Source organism: Rhinoraja longicauda, chromosome 10, assembly GCF_053455715.1.
Source record: "Rhinoraja longicauda isolate Sanriku21f chromosome 10, sRhiLon1.1, whole genome shotgun sequence".
NCBI classification, from domain to species: domain Eukaryota; kingdom Metazoa; phylum Chordata; class Chondrichthyes; order Rajiformes; family Arhynchobatidae; genus Rhinoraja; species Rhinoraja longicauda.
This window is the reverse complement of record NC_135962.1, coordinates 31,126,904-31,139,276: the sequence shown is the minus strand read 5'-3', so window position 1 is coordinate 31,139,276 and position 12,373 is coordinate 31,126,904. Positions and strand designations below refer to the sequence as shown.

Genomic DNA, 12,373 nt, shown 5'->3' with positions numbered 1-12,373 from the left:
TTTAAAAATGGGAAGATCCATTGGCCTACGTATAGGCCAATTCATCACTCATTTAAAATTAGTAAAAGAAAATCAAGGTGGTAAAAATGTATTTTACAAAACCGAAATTTTCTTGACTGAATTTAGGGAACATAATAGATAGTGTCTTTCCAGATGACCCAAGGCAATTTAGAGCCAATGAAATACCTTGGATATAGACAATAGGTGCAGGAGTAGGCCATTCGGCCCTTCGAGCCAGCACCACCATTCAATGTGATCATGGCTGATCATTCTCAATCAGTACCCCGTTCCTGCCTTCTCCCCATACCCCCTGACTCCGCTATCCTTATGAGCTCTATCTAGCTCTCTCTTGAATGCATTCAGAGAATTGGCCTCCACTGCCTTCTGAGGCAGTGAATTCCACAGATTTACAACTCTCTGACTGAAAAAGTCTTTCCTCATCTCCGATCTAAATGGCCTACCCCTTATTCTTAAACTGTGGCCCCTGGTTCTGGACTCCCCCAACATTGGGAACATGTTTCCTGCCTCTAATGTGTCCAACCCCTTAATAATCTTATATGTTTCGATAAGATCCCCTCATCCTTCTAAATTCCAGTGTATACAAGCCTAGCCGCTCCAGTCTTTCAACATATGACAGTCCCGCCATTCCGGGAATTAACCTAAAATCACCACTTTGAAGTAGAAGTAGAGCAACCAATTTGCACAAAGTAAGCTGATATCGCTGCAATGACTGGAGAATGAATTTAATAAATACAGATTGTAATGTGATAGTATCTACTGTGATAAGAAATGTGGGAGAACACTACTATTTTTCTTGGAAAGCCATTTTATGCCTCAGTTTCAATCACCCAAGAGTGGCTGGGACATTTGTTTAACACCTTGTCTGAAGGACGGCACCTTCGCCAAGCAGTACTTTCGCAATACTGGGTTGAAGATTTAGTCTAGATCTCTTCAGGTCTATGGAGTGCGATTTGAATCGAAAACTCTTGTTTCACAAGAAAAGCTGCTATGAAATGAGGCACACCAGACAAAAGCCAAGTCTGAACAATGGACTCTGGGTCAGCCAGAACTTAAATGTGAATTAAGAAGGATTTTTTCCTTAAGGACTGATGCAAAATTTGAAGATACAGCAACATGATCATGATATAATTTCAAGAGCTCAAATATGCATATCGAAAGGTGAGATCTTCACTAATCATTGTACAATGTTCAATTCCATTTGCAGCAAACCATCCCTACACGGAGACAACTTCCAGACATAAGCCGATAAGAGACAAGTGACAGTCACATGGCAGTAATGCCAGGCAATGCACGTCTCCAACAAGAAAGGATATAATTACCTACCCTCAACACTCATTGGCATTACAATCACAGAGTTCCATCACCCTGGGAAGAGTTATCTTTGACCAGAAACTCAACTGGACAATCCATGATTATCATGACAGGTTCGAGTCTAGATGTCCTTGGTGAGCAACTCCCCTCCTAACACCCAAACAACTTTCCACCTTTCACTAGGCTTAAGACCGCAGTGGATGAGTGCAGCAGTAACAACTCTCCAGAAGTTCAAGGGCAAAGCAGTCTGCTTGATTTATTGTACACCAAACATTCACTCCCTCCAGACACAATGGTTATAGCATGTAAGATCTGCAAAATACACTGCCCAGGCTATTCTGACCAAGCTGCACATCATTCTGACAAGGTAAAATAGCGCTGATCCTTCATAGTTCGCTGGGTCAAAATGTAGGAAATCCCTTCCCACAGTACTGTCAGACAGAGTACACTCAGTAGAAGGACTGCACCAGATCAAGGCAACTCTTCACTATCTTCTCTAGGGCAGTAAGAGATGGCAATAAATTCTGGCCTTTTCATAGAAGCCCAGATCTAAAAAATGAATTGTATTAACAAAAAATAAAATAAAATAGGTATTACAAAATAATCCACCTATTGTCCTGAATTAACTGAGTAACACAATTTCAGCATCTCAGGTAAAACAAAAATAAGTTTCCCCAAAAGTCAACTAATGACGATAGATTAAAATTGCCCGATAGCCATGGTGACTTATTTGCAAGAGACAGCAAATGAATGTCCGATAATCTACAAAATAATTAAGCACACTATGCAATACCATTGTATTTCATTATTTGCAAAATAATCAAGCAACTACAATCAGTGTTAAACATAAAACTCCTCCAGGTACTGTGGACCATTATGCAACCAAATTTATGTAAAGCAAATGAATCAAAACTCAAATGAACAGTTTCACACTTCATTCTCAGAGTATTGATTAGTTCCACAAATTAGTATTTTTCATGCAATCAAAAGTAAACTTCATGCTTACCTTTTTGCTTTAAGCTGGCTTCGATCGTCACAAAATTTTCAAAAAAAACATAATATATGTGTGAATATGTTTGATCCAAGAATGGCTTCAAATCATTTAGCTCAGAGTTTTCTGCAAGTAAAAAGAGTTAGGGGATTAATATTTCAAATGTATTACATCAACTTTCATATTGTTCTAATACACTTGACCTGAAGTCAACCCAAGCTACTCTACAACCCTGAAAAATAATGCAGTTTGAGTTCAGAATCTGGCAAACTCGAGCCAAGAGTACTAATTCCACCTCATTTGCAAATACAAATGTCACACAGTAGTGCTAATATACTTAAAGCCAATTCATTATTGCAAAGTAATCAGCAACGCAAAGATTTGGCAGCACAAGAAATATCTCTTGATTTTTTTAGATCAAAAATAACCATTCTATAGTTGTTGCAAGTTGCTAAACATGTAGACCATAACCACTCATCCATGTAATAATATAATCTTATCGATTCCGTTCTTTTTAAATTGTAATCCTATTTTCTGCTCACAATTGTCCTGCAGCTGCATGCCAAATATGTTTGTTGCTGTGCTTGCAAGCTGTATACTTATCCCATGCTTGAGCTGAAGTTTCCTTCGATTGGCTTTACATTCGCCTGCAAAATTACTTTCCCCCTTATATTTTTTACTGGACACCATGTGGCTTTAAACTGATAGTATTTAATGCCAGTGCTAACTGGCACGTGGAAAACATACGATTTAGCAAGTTAAAAGAACTTGCAATTACACTATAAAGTGGATTTATCATAGCATAACGACAGAGTAAATCTACTGACAGGAGCCAAATTTAAAAAAAAGTATTAGGACAAATCACCAAATGCTTGGTAGACGGCACTTCCCTTTTCGTCTCCACCCTATTCACCATCTAGGAACGCAAACAGACTTTCCAAGTGAAGCAGTGGCTCATTTACACTTCTTGCTATCTAGTGCACTGCTTTTGGAGTTCATAATGTGGCTCCCTCTTCTTTGGAGGAATCCAACACAGCTTGAATGATCCCTTTGTGGAACGATCCTGCCACTTTAACTCTCCGTCCAGATACAACTAATCTGTCTCTGGCCTGCTGCACTTTTACAGCAAGACCCAACACAAGATTGAAAAAAAAATGGATCTTCCATCTGGGTACACTGCAGCCTTCGGAACTCAACATTAAATTCCCCAAATTTTAGGACTATCACTCGGTCTTTTCTGCTTATAATCAGAACGAGCCATTTCCGTCAGTCAACCATCCACAATTCTGGCTCAATTTTTTTGTTCTCCATCTTTCCAGTTCTGAAGAATTTCAGACATGACAAATCAAGAATTCCTTTCCACAGCTGCTGTGCGATTTGCTAAATATTTACTGCATTTTCTGTTTTTAATAACAGATTTTATAGCAAGTGCAATTCCTTTGGTGTTCTAGTTATTTTTAAGCTGCAGAGGAAGGGAATAATTAGGACAAAGGGTCTTTGACTTAAAACACTTCAATCTCTCCAAACTGTATATTTCAGTATTTTGATTTAAGATAATATTAAAAATTAAGAATTGCTGAACTGTGGTTTAATACAAATTAGCAATTACATGAATCATGAGTGAATTTGGTCAGATCTTGCAGGGATACCTGTATAGTTCTAGATCAATGCCACAAAAGGTACAAAGATACTTCATGGTATAAAATATTTATCAGAAATCCCTCCCCCCCCCTGGCCTTTCATGCACACACATCCTAAATTTTACTGCCCATCAAGCTACCAACCCACACATCTTAAGGATGCATTTGTTGGTACATTAATGGGCACTATAAAATTATCCCTAGTGTGTAGGTGAATGGTAGATGAAAATGCAGGGAGAATAAAAACAGGATTAATATAATAGTGTAAATGTGTGGTTGATGGTTTGTGCTGACTTGGTGGGCTGAAGGGCATGTATTTATTTTTTGATGATGAGAATGAGATTAGAACTATGAAGCAATACTTAGCAAAGAAGATTAAACGGGTTGGGTGGGGCCTTTTACCCTCTGGGGGTCATAAGAATAAGGTGATCCGACAGAGGTATTTAATGTTTAAAAGATTTAAATAGGATAGAGCTTGAGGAGTTATTTCTACTCGTGGGAGAAACCAGAACCAAGCAAGTTAATAACAGAATAGGCTACTCTCACTTTTTTGACAAAAGCAGCTTAAATTTGGAAAACTTTCATATTTTCAAAATTTCAGATATTACCAAGACACTGACAAGGAAAGGGAAAATAGAATACAGGGACAGGTTAGCAAAACATGCAAAATATAATGTGTTTCTTTTGACACATGAAAAGGAAAAAGATAACACGGATCTCCTATGAGGAAAGGAAAAATTGCAATAGGGAACAGAAAAAGTGGAAGCGAAGTTAAATAAACATTGTATATTCTTCATAAAAGACAGAAAATAGTTTAGAAATAGCAGAAAATGCAGCACTCAAAGAAATTAGCATTAATAATAAGAGGTTGATGGGATAGTGAGGAGAAAGGGAAACTTGGCGTTATAAATAGGGGAATTAAGTTCAAAACCAAAGAAATCATGGAAAACCTTTAGTAATTGCTGGTCTGGGTTCAGCTGGGGAATTGCATACAATTCTGCAACTGTAGGGAGAATGCCAGAAGCCTTGGGATGAGTACAAAGGAAATTTACCACGATGAAAAAAAAAGATAAAGTGGAATTTCTGGAGAAACTGGGATAAATCTGAGAACAATTAAAATTAAACAAAAGACCCAAAGGTGCTGAGACTGTTGGATAGCGTGTTCCAAGTGTAACACCAAAATATTGTCTGGTCATTCGCAAACCGGCATATTTTGGGACGTGATAGAATGCAGATGGACAGTCTTTTTTATTTTCTAAAAAAGGACTTCAGGATATTCCAATGCCATGAAAGTTCTAACTCCCAATAACCTCTTCCCAATGGCAGGAGTAAAATGAGAGCGTGGCCTTGATGATGCTGGCTGTCTTTTGAGGCAGTGCCTCCAAAAGATCCCTTAGATTGTGGGGAGGTCAATAACCTTGATGGAAGGGGTAGCGCCCAGGCTGTGATGCAATCAGTCAATATGCTCTCTACTATGCATCTGTAGAAGTTCAAGAGAGTACTTGTCAACGTACCAAATCGCCTCAATCTTCTGAGGAAGTCATGGCGTTCATGGGCTTTCTTTATTGCATCAATGTGCAGGACTCAAGACAGATCTTCAGAGCTATACACGCCAAGGAACTTGAAGTTATTGACTCTCCCCACCATTGCTCCATTGATGAAGAGTTTCATGGATCCTCTGCCTTCCTCTTCTAATATCATCAATTATTTACTGATATTGAGAGGAAGATTGCTGTTCTGGCACCATTCAATCAGACAATCTCCCTCTCACTCTTCATTGCCTCTAATTCGTCTAACAATGGTGGTATCGCCGGCTTTTAAAGCGAGTTGGAATTGTATCCGGCTACCCAGTAATGGGCATAGAGTGAATAGAGCAGGGGACCGAGCCCACAGCCTTGAGGTGCCCGTGTTGATTGTTATCGAGAAAGAAGTATTGTTGCCCATTTGTACAGATTGGGTTCTGTTGATGAGGAAGTTGAGGATCCAGTTGTAAAGGTTTGAATAGGAGAATGAAACTGTCTCATTGCTGGTCAAAAATTTAACTAAAGTGTGGAAGGGAATATCCGAGGCTATGAATCCTCCAATGCTTGATGCCTGACTCCTCCAAAAATCTTTCTGCCACCTACAAGACAGAAATCAAGAAACTGATAGAATATGCTCTAGTTACTTGGGTGACTGCAGCTAAAAACGAAGGGTATTGATATGATAGGTGATGGGTACTGATGGATTCAGATTTTTAAACTACCATTTTGTGTTGATATTTTAATTGAAATTAAAAGTTTATCTTTTGAGGTGTTTTATTGGAATGCAGAAAATGTAGCACACAAACTTTGAACAAATGGCCTCACAAGCAACTAGATGATATCAAAATATATTTTAAAATAAAAGCCAGCCAAAGGATAAATCTTGGTTAGGACACAAAGGACAACACTTTTCCATCAAACTTATACAGTGGGATCTATAATATGATCCAAAGAGAGCAGTTTGATTTTCAGTTTAACATCTGTCCAAAAAACACTATTTGAAAAACAAGGAACACCACATGCTAGTTTACACAAGCAAGGCACAGTGCTGGAGTAAATCAGCAGGTCAGGTGCTGACTTTGTGGACAGGTCGCTGGAGCGCAACTTGAAATCTACACCATTCAATTCAAAAGATGCAAGTGCTATCATTGAACCACAAGTGACACATTTTGCAATACAGTAATGCATTTTATGTAATAAATTGGAAAATAAACAAACTCAACTCCTCTGTTCAAAAAATAATTTTAAAATAACAATTATGAATGATATTGCAATTATTAGACTTACATTTATATTAGTCAACATTGTATTTGATTTGCCTTCAATACTGTTAGCCAAAAGTAAGTTCTGAATGAACTTAAAAATAATTTAAAAGCACCACCTGTATATCCAGTACAGTCAGCAACATTTACATTAACTTTCAGTGCATCAAATTCTAGTAATTAATTCAGGGTAAATAAACACATCCCTAGACCAAGGAGATCACAAAAAAATGGATGCAGCTGCAAGTTAAACAAAGAAAAAACTAAAAAAACAATAGCACAGCATCAGAACCATTTCATTGATTCACTCCTTATATTCCTTGTGTTTTGTTTTGCAATCAAAAGGAATGTGGTAGTAACTGGAGTTTTATTTTGAAGTAATAATGAAAAGTAAAAATATTCATTCAGAAAATATTTACATTTGTTCACATTTACTTCAGAAAATTAACCTAATCATAAAGGGTTTGTGTTAGCTTCATGTAAACCTAACTATTTCCTGTTTGGAGCAGATTAAATCATTAAACTAGTTAAATTGAATAGAGGGGTCAAATGTTTACTTTTCTAATGAACTTTCAAAAGACAGTATACTGCAATATTTCTTGAAATTGAAAGACACATATTCTCCAAACAATATGTTAAAGTACAAATAAAAATGTATTCCCATATAGTCACAATTCTTGTTTTCCAGAAATCTTTAGAAAGATCTGGCCATCTAATCTCTGGAAAGGATGGTAGATTTACATCTTAGATATCCATCTCCGACAGTAATGATTCAGGAAACTTCGAGGATCTTTTGCCAGTAATAGACTCAACAACAAATTAGCCTGAAGAAAACAAAAGCCTGATCAACCCATAAACTGGGGCGACCTGACATTATGCCTCCCACATTGCGACCAGAAACTACGTTCAGTTGAAAAGGATTCTGCAATTCCACCAGGCAGCCCGGCTGTCAGATACCAACCTATGACAACCCTCAGATGCTTCAATCTCGTCAGAACATCTTTCTTCGGATCCAAGACTTTCTGCGTCGATTTCTTCACATCGCCGTGAGGTTTTTTGGAAAACATTCCTCTCCCTCGAGTTAAGCACTGGGCGCGCTGCGTTCTTTCACTGCTTGAAACTTTTTATGCAAAATGAAGATCGGAGTGATGGCCTGAAAAGCTCCTCATAACCGAAGCGCTGTGTGAAAATGCCAGCCCCATGCAGGCGGCCCCGAGCGAACACTGCCCACCGATCAACCGTCAGCCGCCAACATGGCCGACCTCAGCAGGACAAACAAGCGGCACGCTTCATCGAAACCAGAGAATTTCGAGCGGCCTGCAAACCCACCGGCATCCCATCACCGGCCTTCCGACCGCAACATAAACCCATGACAGGCAGTGACTCCAAAACATGAGCTTAGCTGCAGCTGAAGTGATTCACAAAGCCCAGCCTTGGTTCAAGCGCAGCGACTGCTCGGCTGCTGTTTAATCAGGGCTGCTTTGTCGCTGTTTGCGGGCGCCGGTCGCAGAGGTTTTCGGGGGGTGTAGTTCGTATCGTCCAATCGCTCACGACGGCAGCTGGCGGATGGACTACAACACCCGACGTGCCTTGCGCGCCCGGCGCTCCAATCGCGCCCGTTAGCGCGCTTCCATTCGATCCCCGTAAGCCCCGCCCCACCGCTCTCTTATTGGTGGCAATAGGAACGGGGCTCCCTTGTCCAGGTCTGTGAGTGGTCAATCAGACTGTCCATCAGCCAAGTCGTACTACCGCCCCCTTCCGCTATCATCGAATTGGGGAAAATGTGATTTTGCGGCGCTATGGACGTTCAATGTCGTTAAACTGAACCGCGGTGTTTGTGTTTTGATTTTTTTTAATTTGTCGCCGATATGCCTGTTCATGCTCGAGAAAAGAAAGAAAACAATCACGAAGACATGGATGTCGACTACCCGGAGAATGAAGGCAGTAGTACGGATGAGGAAGACACGGAGAGCTCCTCTGTGTCAGAGGATGGGGACAGTTCAGGTGGGTGTGGGCCAAAAATCCCACACATACGGGGCTGACTAACCAGCTTCGGCCGACAGAAGTCGTGGTTCTCCAATACCTCGACTCCTCTTCATCCACGCAACGTTTGCCCGTGTTTAGAAATCCACTTTGACAACTGTTGTCTTCTGTTTATGACATGTGTCTCATCTTTTCCTCCCTGACCCCTCCATCCATCTTACCACTCTACCCTCCCTTGCCATTCCATTCTACCCCTCCATTACCCCAGCTTTACCTCTGCCTGAAGTTTAGTCATACAGTATGGAATTGGGCCCTTCGGCCCAGTCCCATTTGCCTGCCACCGCCAGAGACTATGGTGGTGTTGTCTGCGGAATTTGTACATTTTCCCATTGATTATGCATGGGTTTCTTCAGGGTACTCCGGTTTCCCCCCACATTCCAAAGGCACGCGGGTTTGGAGGTTATAGACAATAGACAATAGGTGCAGGAGTAGGCCATTCAGCCCTTCGAGCCAGCACCGCCATTCAATGCGATCATGGCTGATCACTCTCAATCAGTACCCCGTTCCTGCCTTCTCCCCATACCCCCTCACTCCGCTATCCTTAAGAGCTCTATCCAGCTCTCTCTTGAAAGCATCCAACGAACTGGCCTCCACTGCCTTCTGAGGCAGAGAATTCCACACCTTCACCACTCTCTGACTGAAAAAGTTCTTCCTCATCTCCGTTCTAAATGGCCTATCCCTTATTCTTAAACTGTGGCCCCTTGTTCTGGACTCCCCCAACATTGGGAACATGTTTCCTGCCTCTAATGTGTCCAATCCCCTAATTATCTTATATGTTTCAATAAGATCCTCCCTCATCCTTCTAAATTCCAGTGTATACAAGCCCAATCGCTCCAGCCTTTCAACATACGACAGTCCCGCCATTCCGGGAATTAACCTAGTGAACCTACGCTGCACGCCCTCCATAGCAAGAATATCCTTCCTCAAATTTGGAGACCAAAACTGCACACAGTACTCCAGGTGCGGTCTCACCAGGGCCCGGTACAACTGTAGAAGGACCTCTTTGTTGACTTCTGTGAATTGCCGTCTAGTGTGTACGACATAGAACAAGTGTACTGGTGATCAATGGTCGGCATGAACTCGGTGAGCTGAAGGGCCAGTTTCCACGCTGTATCTCTAAACTAAACTCCCTCTAAATCTTTCATTTACATGTCCTGTCCATGTGCCTTTTAAATACTGTTATAGTACCATGCCTCAACCACGTCCTCTTGCAGCTTGTTCCATACACCCTATTAAACCTATGTTGTCTGGTTCTTCTTTCCCTTACTCTGGGAGAAAAGAAGACTGCATTCATCCTATCTATTTCTGTCATGATGTTATACATTTCACCCCTACCCTGCAGCAGATCATCCATAACCCACTCTTGCCTGCTCTGTCTGCTCCTTCATTTTCTCCTCTTGACCTCCAATATGTTGTTCAAGCCCCTGGCCTGTTCGCAACTATAAAATGCTTTTCAGTAGTTTGTGGAATTTCCTGGAATCGGGGAAAACAGGAAAAAATGAATTGGCATACAATCTCAGATGATGTGCTAGGTTAAACTAGATTTAAGAATTTTAGATTTAATTGGGGAAAAGCATTCCCCTAATTATGTGAAAGTATTGGGGGAAAGGAAATTGTGTATAAAATCATGAGAGGAATAGATTGGGTCGGTACACAGAAACTCTTGCCCAGAATAGGGGATTTGAGGACCAGAGGACATAGGTTCAAGATGAAGGGGAAAAGATTTAATAGGAATCTGGGTAACTTTTTCACGCAAAGGGTGGTGGGTGTGTGGAATAAACTGCCAGAGGAGGTAGTTGAGGCTGGGACTATCCCAACGTTTAAGAAACAACCAGGTACTTGAATTGGACAAGTTTGGAGGGATATGGACCAAGCGCAGGCAGATGGGACTAGTGTAGCTGGGACATGTTGGCCGGTGTGGGCAAGTTGGGCCAAATGGCCTGTTTCCTCACTGTGTCACTCTTTGCCTCTAGATAATACCATTTGTAGCATGGAGTTGAGAAAGTATGTTGCATAAGAAGATACAGAAAACTGGGGAATGGAATTATCCAGTACTTGGTGTACTAGGTTAATTAAAGATGGACGATGTTTAAATTAGTGACAGAGTTATATAGTGTGGAAACAGGCCTTTGGCCCAACTTGCCCACGCCGACCAACATAGTGCTTGGCCCATAACCCTCTAAACCCATCGTATCCATGTACCTGTCCAAATGTCTCCTAAAATGTTGTGACAATACCTGCATCTGCCAGCTGTTCCGTATAATCACCACCTTTGTGCAATAAAAAGGTTACCTCTCAGGATCTTTCCTTCTTCACCTTAAATGTATGTCCTCTGGTTGTCAATTCCCCAATTCTCGGCATTTACCCAATCTATTCCTCTCATGATCTTGTTCACCCCTCATCCTGCTGTGCTCCAAGAAATTAGGTCCTAGCCTGCTCAACCTCTCCCCATAGCTCAGGCCATCGAGCAACATCCTTGTAAATCTTCAGGCCTGACAACAACCTTGTAAACCTTCTCCGCACCTTTTCCAGCATGACAAAATCTTTTCTATAGAATGGTGATCAAAACTGATCGAAACACTCCGTGTCTTATACAACTGTAACATGACCTCCCAACTTCTATACTCTGATGAAGACCAATGTTCTGTAAGCTTTCTCGACTACTCTACCTGTGATGCCACTTTCAAGGAACTATGTACCCATACACCTAGATCCCTCTGCTCTACAGCACTCCTAGTGTCTTGCCATTCACTGTGTAGGTCCTGCCCTTGTTAGACTTACCAAAATGCAACAGCCCGCATTTCTCTGTATTAAATTCCATCAACCATTTCTAAGTTCACCTGCTCAACAGATCAAGATTTTGTTGCAATTTTTGACAACCATCTTCACTATCTACAATACCACCCACTTTAGTGTCATCTGCAAACTTGGTAAACATGCCTTGTACGTTCTCATCCAGATCATTAATGTAGATGACAAACAGTAATGGGCCCAGTACCAAACCCTGAGGCATACCACTAGTCACAGGCTTCTGGTCCAAAAAACAACCTTCCACCATCACCCTCTGTTTCCTTCAATGAAGCCAATTTTCTATTCAGACAGCTATCTCTCCTTTGATCCCATGCGATCTAACCTTCCAGAACAGCTTACCACGCGGATCCTTGTCAAATGCCTTGCTGAAATCCATATGCAGAACACGACAACTCTGCCATCATCAACCTTTTTGACCACATCTTCATAAAACTCAATCAGATTTGTGAGACACGATCTCCCACATACAAAACCGTGCTGACTATCCCTAAGCAACCCTTGCCAATCTAAATGCATGTCTATCTTATCCCTCAGAATATTCATATTTAGGGTGGCACAGTGGTATTGCGGTAGAGCTGCTGCCTTACAGCGCCAGAGACCAGGGTTCGATCCTGACTATGTATGCTGTCTGTACAGAGCGTGTACGTTCTTCCTGTGACCATGTGTGTTTTCTCTGGGTGTTCTTGGTTTTCTCCTGCACTCACAAACGTACATGTTTGTAGGTTAATTGGCTTTGGTAAAAATTGTAAATTGTCTCTAGTGTATAAGTGT

The 12,373-nt window shown here is 41.2% G+C and overlaps 2 protein-coding genes across 14 annotated transcripts in view; one reads left to right on the top strand and one right to left on the bottom strand.

The window, feature by feature from the left end:
* The window catches only part of ralgapa1 (Ral GTPase activating protein catalytic subunit alpha 1), a 137,421-nt gene extending 129,267 nt beyond the window's left edge, over positions 1 to 8,154 (bottom strand). For 5 of the 13 annotated variants that reach the window (XM_078406559.1, XM_078406560.1, XM_078406562.1 and 2 more), the window contains exons 1-2: positions 7,710 to 8,153; positions 2,339 to 2,449 (exon numbers count right to left, since the gene is read on the bottom strand). In XM_078406559.1, the coding sequence (XP_078262685.1) occupies positions 2,339 to 2,449; positions 7,710 to 7,815 (217 nt within the window). In that variant the 5' untranslated portion in view covers positions 7,816 to 8,153. Of the gene's footprint in view, positions 1 to 2,338; positions 2,450 to 7,709 lie in introns of all 13 variants that reach the window. The other 8 variants (XM_078406565.1, XM_078406566.1, XM_078406568.1 and 5 more) reach the window with 3 other exon arrangements.
* Positions 8,155 to 8,518: 364 nt separating this feature from the next.
* Positions 8,519 to 12,373, top strand: part of brms1la (BRMS1 like transcriptional repressor a) — a 42,340-nt gene continuing 38,485 nt past the window's right edge. The window contains exon 1 of the mRNA XM_078407172.1: positions 8,519 to 8,752. Coding sequence (XP_078263298.1) covers positions 8,617 to 8,752 — 136 coding nt within the window. The 5' untranslated portion in view covers positions 8,519 to 8,616. The remainder of the gene's footprint in view (positions 8,753 to 12,373) is intronic.